The sequence below is a fragment of the Numida meleagris genome, chromosome 1 (genome assembly GCF_002078875.1).
Source record: "Numida meleagris isolate 19003 breed g44 Domestic line chromosome 1, NumMel1.0, whole genome shotgun sequence".
Lineage (NCBI taxonomy): Eukaryota > Metazoa > Chordata > Aves > Galliformes > Numididae > Numida > Numida meleagris.
In genome coordinates this window covers 191,110,560-191,124,817 of record NC_034409.1, presented here as the reverse complement: position 1 = coordinate 191,124,817, position 14,258 = coordinate 191,110,560, and the positions used below count along the sequence as shown (strand labels likewise).

Below are 14,258 nucleotides of genomic sequence, written 5' to 3'. Positions count from 1 at the left end.
CCTATGACCACTACTTATCTGGTTGGGTACCACCATCCCTCTGCACACTCCAGTGGCTCTGTTCCCACCAGCACGTTTAGTCTGAGGTCAGTGTTTTTTGTTACAAATTAGATAAATGACGAAACTGGGTCAGATAAGAGTGGCCAGTGCCAGAGCCAGGCTCTTCTGCAGATGTTCCTGTCTCCTGGCCCTTCCCTTACTCTACTCAGTCACACTTCTCAGAGTTAGAATGGAGCTCTCTTTGAGAGGCATGGTTTAGTGAGGTTATTGGTGGTAGGTGAATGGTTGGACTGGATGATCTCGTAGAACTTTTCCAGCCTGGTTAATTCTATGATTCTATGATTCTCTTTTGGATAACCGCAGGTCAGGAAAACAAATCTCCTCACCAATCAATCAGAAAGCTCTTTCCCCTCATCTATCTCATCATCCCCTATCTCATGGGCTTCTCCTAAGATTCTCTAGTCTGAATTGACTTTCTGAGACATGAAGCTGAGCACAGCAAGAAAAGGTCTGGCATTGGTTGCTTTCTCCTGCAGGTGGTTGACCATGCATGCCTCAGAACATGGGGACTTCTGCTCAGCTCTTTATCCTCAAGGTGGATAACTACCAAGATAGAGGCCAAAACTCTGCATGACAGTATGCAAATCACAGAGTCATAGAATCATGAAATTTGGAAAAGACCACTAAAATCACCAAATCCAACTGTCAACCCATCACCACCATGCCCACTAAACCATGTCCCTAAGTGCCACATCTACCCTTCTCTCAGTAATGAATATGGACAGACAGACAGATATGGGACAGTGCATGACCTAAGCTCAAGCCCTACAAGTTTCCCTGGAATACTCAAAAACTAAAAGTCACCTCCAGCTGGAGTGTGGATACGGGAGGAAAGCGTTCATGCACATTTGTCTTCCCACAATGACACGCATCTTCTGTCATACAGGGAGTGGGAAGCAGAGTTACTATACCTTTCTTATCTGCTCTGATGGCATGCAGAGCCATGGGCCAGGAGAGGAGGACCATGATGGTTATTGCCCCTATGTGGAGATAGGGGGCTGTGATCTGGCAAGGAGAGAAAAGGATTTTACATAAGGGATGAAGTGCGGATACAGATGGAAAAAAGCCCCAGCATGACTATTCCTTCCCACATGCTTCATCTTCTCTCCCACATCTGGGCTGGATCCACCAAACACCCCTTAATTCAGAGGAGAGAGATGTGTCCCCATCCAGGCTGGTGCCCCAGCGTGCTCCTCACTTTACTATGCAGTTCTCTTTTCTTCTGTGCAGCTGAAAGAGACAAGGCTGTCCTTGTCCATGAGGACTCAGCAGGCAGTCACCTTCTCCACCATGCCATAATTTTAACATCTTCCAGAGAGCAGCCATTTTAATCCAGCCTAACTCAACCCAATCCCATCCAGTCATGTCCAGTGCAACTAAGTCTTTGAATTGATGTCAACAAACCTGAGTTTCCTAAGCCTTTCCTAGTGCTCTATCCATGCCTGATTCTCTAAGATGGAAAGGCTGAAGAAAGCAGAAGTTGTTGAGAGATTTTGTTTTGTGTGATACCGTCTGCTCTGGACACTTGACACTTCTTTTGATGAGAAGCAGGATTCAGTTGTGTAAACAAAGGTGTCATCTGAGATGTCCAGGATATTTGAGATGGTAACACAGGGCTAAAGTACATGACATAGGATCTACAAGAGATGCGTGTCCTTTGGGAACAGCAGCAGGAGGCCAAATGAAGCATCTCAAAGGGTAAAAGCACCCAAAATGAACAACACCTGCGGGGAATCACAAGGTTCTTGTGTCTCCTCCTCCTCCCCTGGAGGCTGTGCAGAGGAGAAGCTAACATTTTCTAATTACTTTTGCCAGGATTACCAAATTGTAGAGTTCCACAAGCACTGTGAGAAACTGAAATAAGTCCAGGGCTACCAGCTGCTTCCTCTTCCAGTCCCTATGCATTGCTCTCCCAATGTTCACAGGCAATAAGTGAAGTGGGAGAGAGGTGATACGTCCAAATAACGTCTTCAAGGCAGCTCTGTAGTCAAATGCTATAACTTCCTCCGTCCTGGTACATGTGGGGACCCAGATGCTACAACACCAAGCAGCAGTGGAGCAGATCTTGCCTCCACCTTCAGATCTGCTGAGCCTATGCTCTCTGACCTCCTGCATCCCACAGGTTGTCTCACCTTGCACTTTCCCTACCCACTCCCTAAAAACCTAAATGCTTTTTCCTTAGATGGAGCTCTTCTGATTCACTATGACTTCCCAAAACAAGACATGTGACATAAAACAGATAGCTCAAAGCCAACCCTCATGTCTTGGCTTCCTTTCTTCCAATAGGAAATATTAACTCTTTAAGTCATAATAAAAGTTTATGCAAACCTGAGTAGATTGCCAGGAAAACTCATGTGAAAAACATTCACCATACTGAATTTTCTATTGATTACCACAAACTACTTCCAGAGATAGATTGTTGGTTCTTTTTAAAACAAGTTCTTCTTACCTGGAATGACAGGCGGACTGTTTTCCATTGATCTCCCCAGAGTACAGACAATATGAAGATGGCTGTGATAGAAAAACCCAGGACAAGAAAAGTCCCAATCTGGGGAGACAAAGAGGACATTAATAAGCTTGAGGATTTCTGCATAGGATGTACAATTAATTTGCCCGTCAGGCTTGTTTAAGAAGTTTGGACTCAATAAATTTGGGATGCACAAGCTTGAGTACGTCAGTTTGGAAACATGTGATGGGACTAAAACCAAACCAATAGTGCTATAAATTGGATTTTCTCTATGACGAAATTGATTTTAGGAGTTTGGTACCTAACCCAAGTCAGCTTTCAAGGTTCCCTCTAAAAGTAATAGAGAAAGAGAGGAATTTCCAGAGGTGGTCTCTTTCTACTAGCTTTATAATGAGAGGCACCTTCCTCTGTGAGCTGATGTATATGGAGCCTAGATGATCCAACATTAAATCCTCAACCTGTAGCTGGCTGAACTCAGAAGTGATGAACTAAGCCCAAAAGACACATTGTCACAGCTTCCTTATGCTGAGTTGCTTTGCATCAGGCTTCTGCAACTGCAAACACTTCAGAGATGAGTATTCATATTTTAACTAAAAGAAGTGAAGCAGTAGTCCATTCTGTTCTTTGACTTCTTGCCCAGTTTGGTACCAAAGCAGTTATGACAGCATGCTCTACTTGGCACATCATCTGTCTGCTGAGCACTACAAGCAAGTCAGACCAAGGCCCAAACCACTCTTCAGGGAGATCCTACAGATCACTGTCTTAACAATCTGGCCCCAGTCTCTTACACCCAAGGATACCATCCTAATATTTTCCACACATTGCTCCATGTCTTTCTGGTTCTTCTGAAAACGCATTTTCAATAGCAAAATGATTGTTTCTATGTCTAAAACGAAGAAGCAGGATCGAGTATCATCTCATTCAACTATTTATTTCCACTGCACAGTTTGTCATCGTATTACATTCTTTCCTAAACGGCATGGCTAGGGGCTCATTTTTTGAAATGTCTCACGTAACTTTCAAGAATTTCTTAAGAAAGGTGACTTTTATCCCTGCCTAGGATGGGGGTGGAGTCACTGTCCCTGGAGATTTTCAAGAAAAAGGCAGATGTCACATTGAACGACATTGTGGGCGTGGTGGTGATGGGTGGATGGTTGGACTAGATGATCTTAGTGGTCTTTCCAATCTTAACAATTCTATGATTCTGTGATTATGCACCGTTTTGCAGCAACAGATCCCTGAGGGTTTGCTTCTGTACCTTCAGGATTCCAGGTGATGTTTCCAAAAGTTCTCAAAGACAAATGGATGCCTTGGAAAGGACAGATTTCTGCTCTGCAAAGCAAGCAGCTACTGCCTGCAGAGGCTTATGCTGTGCTCCAGAGCAAAATCCTCCTTTGTCTTTATGCTACCACATCTAAGCACGTCAAATATAGACATCCTCACCTGAATGAGTCACTGCAGGCTCCTTTTATAGTCAGCAAGGAAAAAAGGTGGTTTAGGTGTGATTCATCTCATCTTAATTTAGACACCTGTGACCAGCTGGATGATTTGCGTCCTCGGAAGGTTTGTTTCCCTCATCCAAATGGAGCCTGGGGTGACTAGCTCAGGTGGAAACGTCATTCTCATGGATGTCTAAAGCCTTTTAAAATTAACCTCTTCCCTCCATGTTTAAAACATGGATTAGAGTTACCAGAAAGCCCTGACTCTGCTCACCTTGTGACTCCAGTGCAGGTACAGCTGCTGCCCTTCTGCAAGCAAACACATTGCAAGGACCTGCAAAATCAAGAAGACATTGTTGCCATCCTGGCACAGGATGATGAAGTGTGTTTAGTGAGGCACTTCTGGAATGATTTTTGCATTGGAAAGTCATTTTATGCCTTTCTGCACAACAGCAAGGCTGTTAGCAGGACAGATGTACGGTGAGAAATGTTTATTGCCACAGTAAATATGCTCCTGAAATGATCGAGCACACAACAAAGCTGCCTTGTAGGATCAAAACCTCTGAGCTCTTTGGTGCACACACTTCATGAGTATAAACTCTGGCAGAGAGGATATAGCCAGGGCCAGCATCCATGACATGAACCTTGCCTGCTTTCTATATATCTGTTGTCATTTAGAAGCATATCATCCATGGGGGATATGGCTCATGGAATAATTAATGTCTCAAAAAAAAAAAAAAAACCCACAAAAATACAGAACAGAGAGCAAAGATGACCACATATTGACAGCAACTGCAAGAAATGCAAACAGGCACATCTCAGAACATGGAAAGCTACCTTGGAGATTCAAAACCTCTACTTTGTATTGAGTTAATTTCTAGTCATCAGCTGCAGCCCTATGGTCAGCATGTTGCTTTTCCTGGTGGAATGCATGGGGAGGGCTCCTTTGAGGCACAGTGCAAACCCCAACCAGGACAAGGGGTAACCCACAAGGCCTGGAACACTGAGAAGGGTGAGGAGAACCAGTCCATGGCTTTGCTGGAAACTTTCTTCTATGATTAGATAGCTGAGTGGCTGGAGCATGCTTCCCAACAACTGTAAGGGACAGTTTGGGGAGCAGTATCGCCAGATGTTAATGTCATTGATGGAGATGTTAAAGAGCACCATTCCCATTACTGTCCCCTGAGGGACACCATTGTCACTGATCTCCATTCAGACACTGAGCCATTGTCCATCACTCTCTGAGCATGATCTCACAACCAGTTCCTTGTCCATCAAACAGTCCATCCATCAAATCCATATCTTTCCAATTTGGATAAAAGGTTGTTATGGGGGACTGTGCCAAAGGCCTCACTGAAATCCAAAGAGGTGACATCAGTGGTCCTTCCCTTGCCCAGTGATGCAGTTACACCATCATAAAAAGCAACCAGGTTGCTCAGGCAGGACCTGCCCTTGGTGAAGTCATGCTGGTTATCCCGTATCACCTCCTTCTCTTCCATGTGCCTTAGCACAGCTTCCAGGAAGACCTGTTCCATGATCTTCCCTAGCACAGAGGCAAAGCTGACAGGTTCGTAGTTCCCTGGGTAGTTCCCTAGATCTGTTCTGAAACCCAACTACTAAAGAACGTAATCTCTTTCTGACCCAGCTACAAATACACTCTTTTTCCACGATGATGCTGATTTGAAGTGAGATAAGCTCAGCAGAGAATACAGATCAACTTTTAAGTACCTCTTGATATGTTAGACTCCTTTAATTTAATCCTACACCCAGTACATGATGAGTAACCGTGGGAGTGGTTCAGAGGGAACTGAATTACTGTTGAAGATCTTAAGCCAGACCCATTTAAATAAGCCACTTCAGAAAAATGAAGAAAAAAAACACTTTCAAAATCTCATCTTTTCTGCAAGCAATGCTGTAAAGGCTTGATCCTAGTCAAAGGGGCATCCACTTATTTCACAGGGTGTGCTCAACAAGACTCTCCCCTGCTACTGCAGTATAACCTACCTATAAATGATGCAGCACTTCTAGGGATGCCATTGGAGGAAGGGCATATTTTCACAAATGGAAACAATAGATCATTACTGGTTTTCAAGAAGAATAATCACCAGTCAGAGAGTGAAGAAGGAACTCCTGCAGTTGTACTACTGGGCACTGCAGGAGAACACATCTTAATGGGTTGGCGAGCAGATGTGATGTGGACAAGATCCGTCCTCTATGTGTTCTGGCACAGTCAGCTTGAGCTTTCTTTGTTCTCCATGCACCCCTGAAGCTTAACATCTCAAGCTTCATCCTGTTCCTCAAAAGCTACCTAAGGACCCGTTCAGTGTGCTGTTCCACAGAGAGCAGCTGCCCCTAATGATGTCTCATACACTTGCAGCAATAGTAGAACTTCCTCGGGCAAAAGGACAACCAACACAAGCAGGTATCCCTCCTCCAAACTGTTTCCACACATATCCTGGGATTGTCTAATATAAGTTCATGGACATGCTAGCTTTGGTGATGGATATATGTCTGATTATTGCCATGAAGGTTAGAGCCCAGATCGCTCTTGCCAGCCCCATCATCTCTCTCAGTCTTGCGTCCAACACTTGCATTCTTCTTGTCTTTAGTAAGAAGTGTGGAAATGTCTCCTTCCTCCAGGGTTGGCATCCCTGCCCATGGCAGGAGGGTTAGAGCTAGATGATCTCTGAGATCCCTTCCAATCCAAGCCATTCTATGAGTCTATGGTCTACCAGTCAAATGTTAATTAAGGCATGCTTCCCCATGGCAAGAGAGTTAGATTCACTGCAATGGGGGCTCACATCTCTGTCTTCCTCTTTCTGACTGGGACACTGCCCACAAAGTTATGGCGAAAAATGGTGGACAATAGTCTCCCCATCCCACCTCTCTTTGAACTTCAGTGCTAATGGACAGTTTTGAGTCTTCTTATGAATGCAGAGGCCACAGCATTTCTGAACCACTTTACATTATACAATCACAAATGACTTTCCCCAAACCCTTGAAATGAACATGATTGAACAGTAGAAAGGAAAAAGTGTAGGTGTTTGAAAGACAGAATAACAAAAGATTTTTCTTCTCCACTGCATCTGGACTGTCCTGCAGCTAGACCCCTCAGCTTAACCTTTTAGCTTTAATAGGAATGAGAAAATTATCTTGGGGAGCGATAACAATTACATTAATTGAAACTGATCATCTGAAGAAAATTACACTAACGCATGCAGGCAGAGAGCATCTTTGCACAGTCACTGCTTTATTGTGCAGTGTTTTGTTCAGCAGCTGGTGGGCTGGAGAGTGTTTGCTTCAGTGGTTCCCAATGAGGATGTGGAAGCAGGCCTGCAGGTTCTAGTTGGATGCCATTGTTAAGGAAGAAGGTATGGTGCTCACAGATAAAAAAAACAACCCAGCTACTGGTTGCTGTAAAATCTCTCTACACCAACAAGGACAGCAGTGTGCTCAGTTTTCTGATGTGATGGGCTACTGATTGAAAGCATCCGTATAAGGAATGTATGGATATAAAGAAAAAGTTATTTACAGTAAGGGTAATAAGACACTGGCACAGGTTGCTCAGAGAGGTGGTGGGTGCTCCATTCCTAGAGACATTCAAGGTCAGGCTGGATGGGGCTCTGAGCACCTGATGGAGCTGTAGGTGTCCCTGTTCATTGCAGGGGAGCTGGACTCAATGGCCTTCAAAGGTCCCTTCCAACTCTAACAATTCTATGGTTCTATGATTCTATGACATTGCTGAAGAGCATCTCCACTGTGGTCACATCACATCATTGTGTATCTACACAATGGGACCAAGACAGAACCAAGCCTCATAGGACACCAATTTCTCTCATATTTACATCTACACTTCTGACCTTACTTCGTCCATTGCCTGCCCTGATCGCTTGCAGTCATCACCTCCATGCTGCCGAGGACATGAAACTCCTCTAAAAAAGCCACTGGCAGGACACTTGCTGATGTTTGGATGCTGACAAAGCACAAACACAAGTTTGGAGCTGATCCAGCCAGAACCAGGGACTGGAACTGGTGATAAAAGCAGTGGTTTTGGTCACAGAGGTGAGTCAAAGCCATAAGCCGAGCCTGGGAACATGACATCCCAAAATGGAAGCAGATGTGAGAACAAGCATGGACTGCAGTTCTTGGAATTGAAGTGATTTCTTAGCCTGGAGCTCTGCGTGCAGAAGATTGGGATGCAGGGGTAGATTTATGCTTATTTTGGGCTCTCCATGAGGAAAAGGACAGGGGAAAGGTTTGTGCAGGAAGCAGTGTTGGGTAATGCTTGCCCTTGCTATGTTTCCAGAAACCAAAGAAGGCAGCAGATCAGAGAGAATTTAACAGGATTAGAAAAAACGAAGAACTCAGGGACATTACCTCTCTGGATATAAGCTTCAGGAGTGCTTTCTTACCACATCTGTAGCCTCTGCCTGGAGACAAACTCTCCAGCAAAGCAGAGAGAATCAAAGCAATCCCAGGGATGATATTTCCCTTCTTCTAATGAGCACTCCAGTTCAGGGTTAGAGGAATTAACTCTTCTTACATTACCATCGCTCCATAACTCAGATCTCCATACTTCCCTGCTGTCAGAGCAACTGACCTCAGCTCCCACCAAGGAGAGATGGAGTGCATTCACCAAAGGGAAATCACAGAAGGAAGGCGTAGAACCTACAACTGACTCAGAGACCTCTGCACTGAAAATGCTCTTCCACAGTTGGAAATGAGGAGAAAGTACCAGAAATGCCCACTGTGTTCCCAGTCCTCCCCAGGGATCCTCTGTCAGTGATGAGTGAACTTTGGTCTGACACATCAAAGCCAGCCTTACATTCGTTTTGTGGGCCCGTAAGTCACCTTTGCAAGGAGCTTTACTCACCAAAAGCAGCGTGATGTACATGAACAGGATTGCAGCCACTATCAGGAGAACAAGAGACCAGAGGAACCAGAAGCCTAGGTTCCCATAGTTATACCTAAAAAGGAATAAAATCTCGTAACAGTGTTTGTGTTGTATTAGCACAGGGGCTGCAGGGGAACGATAGTTGGAGGAGAAAACGTCAGAGAGCTGGAGGAGCTGCAGAGGCATTTCCCAAAGAGAGAGAGGGAAGTTCTACTTCCCACCCAAAGGCTCAATAGGAATCAATAACGTAATTACACCTTTCCTCCCTCTGATATTAGAGCTATCTGGATGGTATCTAATTTTAGGTGTTAGATTTACGTAACTGTTGCCTACATAGTGCAGAAGGAAAGGACTTGCATAAAGCTTTGCTGACTATTTCTGTATCAAGATGGGGGGCATGCAGTTCTCTTTGCTCTGAGATAGCTGGTACAATGCTTCTGTTGCTAGCCACTACATTTCTTTAGTCCTGGCAGTGCTGTTCAATTTCATAGAATCACAGCATCATTTGAGCTGGAAGGGACCTCTGAAGGCCATCTGGTCCTACTCCCCTGCAATCAGCAGGGACACCCACAGCTCCATCAGGTGCTCAGAGCCCACCCAGCCTGACCTTGAGTGTCTCCATAGATGAGGCATCCACCACTTCTCTGGGCAGCCTGTGCCAGTGCCTTATTACCCTTGTCATAAAAAAACTTCTTTCCTTACATCCAAGCTAAATCTTCCCTCTTTTAGTCTGAAACCATTTCCCCTTGTCCTGTCAATTTGGGTACTGGACACAGGACTCCAAGGAGTCAAATCTTTGGCTCATAACTGGTGTCCTGCCTGCCTGTGGTGTCCCATTTAAACCCAAGAGGAAAAGAAGGATAACACAGTACTTACCAGTCAAAGTTATTGTAGTCATTTTTCGCTTCACCCCACATGTACAGGAAGACCAGAGAAAAGCAGAAAGCTCCAACAAGCAGTGGGAAAAACACACATTCCCGCTAGAAAGTCAGAAGGAGAACAGTGGGTCAGAGCCTTGTTTACTTCAAAACAGTCAGAGGAAACAGCAATTGCTTTTAGGCTGTCCTTAAACATGTGGCATGATGCTGGACCTTCTGGAGCTGACCTTGTCCTGGGAGGAACATCATACAATGGCTCAGGTTGGAAGGGACCTTAAAGCCCATCCAGTTCCAACGCCCACATGGGCTGGTTGCCCCTCACCAGGTCAGGCTGCCCAGGGTCCGATCCAGCCTGTCCTTGTGCACCTCCAGGGCCCAGGCAGTGGGCACGGCCCCGAGCTGCCGGAGCTCAGGGAGCGCTGGGACACCGCTCTCAGATATCGGGTGTAGATGCTGGGTTAAACCAATGTTTTAGTTGTAAAGATCATTAGGGCATGTCTGGTTTGGAAGGCAAATGCCCTCCATGCTCAGAGAGCTCAGACCACCAAGAGGGTGTTCAGGAAACATCTGAACAAAGCTCTCAGACATATGGTCTGTTTTTTGGGTGATCTCATGTGCAGCCAGGAGTTGGATTCAATGACCCTTATGGATCCCTTCCAACTCGGGATTTTCTATAATTCTATGATTTACAGCTCCATCAGGTGCTCGGAGCCCATCCAGCCTGACCTTGAGTGTCTCCAGGGATGGGGCACCCACTACCTCTCTGGGCAACCTGAGCCAGTGCTCACCACCCTTACCACAAAAACACTTTTTTCTTACATCCAATCTAAATCTTCCCTCTTTCAGTTTGAAACCATTTCCCCTTGTCCTACCACAACAGACTCAGCTAAAGGATCTGTCACCTTCTGTCATATGGCCTCCATTCACTGGCTTCTCATTTGGTGCCAGGCCATTCCCTGCTGCCACGTTTCCTCCCTGCATGGTGGCACAGACAAACTGAGCAACACATCAACTCTCAGAGCCAAAATCCAAAGCACCAACAGACCTCATTTGGGCTGGGCTACCTTTGACCTGTGACATCAATCACTTGTCAGCTTGGGCTGATTTGTCCCAGTACAGAAATCAATGTCTGTGCTGATTTTGGGCTAATTTACCGTCTTGCAGCAGCATTTCCCAGGCTCAGTCCTTCTGCGCTGGTACCGCTTCCATCGGCAGCTGTAGAAACCAGCCAGGCAGGAGATGAAGGGCTGGTGCTCATACCTCTGCAGCAAGCGCCGACGTACCACCTTCAGCTTCCCAAACTTGATCTTCTTGAGGCTGGTGGAACTGGCCTCCATCTGAACAGCCTTATCTCATCTTCTTCCTGAAATGAGATCCCAAGATTTATGGCACGACTGTGGATGTTCTCTCCTTTCCTTAGAATTATAGATTCATAGAATGGCTTGGATTGGAAGAGAACTTGAAGACCATCTAGTTCCAACCCCCTGCCACAGGCAGGGTTGCCAACCACTACATCAAGCCCCAGATCAGTCTGCCCAAGGCCCCATCCAACCTGGCTTTCCTTTGGGACGAGCTTTTCATATCAGAATTTTTCCCAAGAGGATGCTGAGACCACCATGAAAGTATGCTAAGGACATCCCACCTAATGTTGTATCCTCAATAGAGGTGCTTGAAATTAAAGCATGGTTGTTGCAAGCCCCCCCAGCAGTCAGTGGTGAGCAGGGGATGCTGCTGGTTATAACTCCAGCACTCTGCATCGCCTCTAAGGGAACCTCTGCCTCCTTTTGACTATGCAGGGTGCTCTGGGAAAGGAAATCATTAACTTAAGCGCTCCATGCAGATTCCCAAATTACGTTAGATGAACCTGAGCCTAGACTTAGCCATGGGAATCAGCTCAATAGCTCCATGACCTGTCTGCAACCCCCCACCAGTTTAACTAGCTCAAGCAGGAAAGGGACTAAAGCCCTCCCAGTTCACAGCTCTCTTATCCTGGAAAAACTGCAGCCCTGCACAGACTGATCCCTTATGGAAAAATTATTTCCTGGCTGAAATAGCTTTCCAGGCAGAGCGTTTCACAGCTAGAAAGAATAGCTGTAAATACGCACACGTGGGAGATCTGTTCACCGTCAGGATTTTAAACAAAGATTTTGGTGGTAAATTATGAGTGATGCTATCACCAGGAGAGCAAATAGCAAAGGTGTTTGTGCCAGAAAAGAGCAATTTGACCAGCAAGACACTGTCAAGAACACGAGGAAAGATTTAGAAAACTATAGTTGTGTGTTGTCTTACAAAGAAGCACCATCATCCATCACTTCTTTGGAGTATAAAGATGCCCTGAGGTGCTTTCCTGTTACACTAAAAAGTGCTTTAGTGCCCCCAGAAAACCTATAATGAGTTTGCAGAAGCCACAAGTAACACAGAAAGACAAGATGCAAGTTAACACTGAAATGTTGCTTCCCTGTTACATATTCCCAATGTCTCAGTCTATCGCCAGCCTGGGTGCAAATGAGAAGGGATAGATATTGGGTATTAGGAAAAGTTTCTTCTCCAAAAGAGTGGTAATGCACTGGCACAGGCTGCCCTGGGAGGTGGTGGAGTCACCGTCCCTGGAGGTGTTCAGCAACCCTGGAGATGTGGCACATAGGGACATGGTCAGTGGGCATGGTGGGATGAGTTGGGGTTGGGCTTGGTGATCTTAAAGGTCTTTTCCAACATTAATGATTCTGTTATTAAACGAAACACAAGAGTTGTCACTTTGGACCACTGCTAAGTGAAGAGTACCCAGGTGTGCCATGCTCTGAACGCCTTCCTGAGGCAGAGCATCCATCCAGGACAGTCAGGAGAACCCCATACTGTTGGATATGATGGGGTCAAGCCACCCCTAAAAGTTCACCAAATCTTTCTGTGAGGATCCCTAGACCACGATTTTCCCCATCACTGAACCTCAGCACCTGTTCTTCCCCAGCCCTTGATTTAAGGCTTCCAACAGGGATGAAGACACTCAATCCAAACCATCTGTTTTCCTGTCAGAAGACCATGAGATTTGCTATTGCATTCCTGATGTGTGCATTAGGTTCACACATCAATATTTGCCTATGAGTGTATAGGGTTTGACAGGAAAACAAATTGCAGGGACCCTGACGCTCTGTTCTCTCCATTCAGCTGGCTGGACATTAAATCTTTATGATAGTCTATCTTTCTCATAAAAATTGCCACGGGTGGAGGCACCACTAGCTCCCTAGACAGGCTAATCCCATCTGAACCAGTTTTACCTTTCAGAGGTTTTTCCAATGTCTAGCCTCCTGTGCTACAGCTTGATCCCACTACTCCACGACCTATTTGTGTGAGATACAGAGAGCAGTTAAAATTTTTCCCCTGTTATGTATTTCACAACTGTTTGGATGACTGCTGTCTCGATGCAGTTCTTGGAATGAGTGAGCACAAAATCTCACATAATGGGAAACATTCAGCGAGGAGCCTTTCACAGAGCTTCAGTCTTTACCACAGACAAACCAACCAAGGTATCATCTTGGTATCATCTCTAGGAGTTGGTCTTCGTGATCCTTATGGGTTCTTTCTAACTCAAAATATTCTGTGATTCTGTGATCTTGACCAGACATCTCCCTGTAGCATGAGACAGTGTGAGGATGCCAGTTTGGGGATTCCACATTCAGACCTCAGAGCCCTTGGTGCTCAAAGGGTTCATCTTGTCACAGGGCTGCATGCCTAAATAATGTCCTCATGGGATGGTGGCACCCATCCCTTGCCAGCCTTCAGGAAATAACACTTAGGAAGCTTAAGCTTATGAATCTACACTGTGGAATATGAACCTTTGGAGCTGTTTATAAGGAGCCTTCTTCTCTCCAACAAGGACCAGCCAGGGGATGAGAGCTGGTGTGGCTGATATCCTCTCATGACCCTCCATCCTTGCCTGCAGACTTCAGTTGTAGTGAGGCATTCAGAAGCCATGAGAACATCTCTTTCATAGTCCGTCTGAATCTGCAATGCCTCAGATCACATCAAACACAAAATCCATAAGCATCTGATCCTAATAAAGATAACGTGCCTTCCTCTGGACCCAGCAACCAGCTAAAGGGCAAACAACATTGCAACATATGGCAGAGTCCAAAAGTCCTCGATAGGATTTGGAGTGGCTCAGTCATTACTAGCACATAGCAAGAGGCTTCACAGCACTTGCATTGAGATTTGAAGCAGTGATCCTAAAATTCAGGGGCTGTCTGCAGCCATGCTCATCCCCACCAGGCAAAGATACATGACTGGAGAAGGGCAACTGCAAACCCCAAACCGATTCACTAGGAAAGACATGAGAGTAAAGAGCAAGCAGGAAAGCATACATCAGTAGGAGAGCAAAGTTTGGGGTTTAGTAAGTGAGCTGTGAAAGCGGTAACATATGTTTTCCATCTCCACAAGCCCAGGAGACCTCAGGTCTTTCCCTAGCAAACAGACGTTGTTTGCTCACTGATAAGAGTCCCCGCAACTGCAGGCAGTGGAGCAGGGCT

At 45.6% G+C, this 14,258-nt stretch overlaps 1 protein-coding gene across 3 annotated transcripts in view; it reads right to left on the bottom strand.

Annotated features, from left to right (window-relative positions):
• GDPD4 (glycerophosphodiester phosphodiesterase domain containing 4) overlaps positions 1-14,258 on the bottom strand; it is a 34,672-nt gene that overhangs the window by 10,432 nt on the left and 9,982 nt on the right. For all 3 annotated transcript variants that reach the window (XM_021388735.1, XM_021388744.1, XM_021388753.1), the window contains 6 exons: positions 10,893-11,101; positions 9,737-9,840; positions 8,840-8,933; positions 4,241-4,300; positions 2,510-2,608; positions 972-1,065 (listed from right to left, as the gene is read on the bottom strand). In XM_021388735.1, coding sequence (XP_021244410.1) covers positions 972-1,065; positions 2,510-2,608; positions 4,241-4,300; positions 8,840-8,933; positions 9,737-9,840; positions 10,893-11,075 — 634 coding nt within the window. In that variant the 5' untranslated portion in view covers positions 11,076-11,101. The remainder of the gene's footprint in view (positions 1-971; positions 1,066-2,509; positions 2,609-4,240; positions 4,301-8,839; positions 8,934-9,736; positions 9,841-10,892; positions 11,102-14,258) is intronic.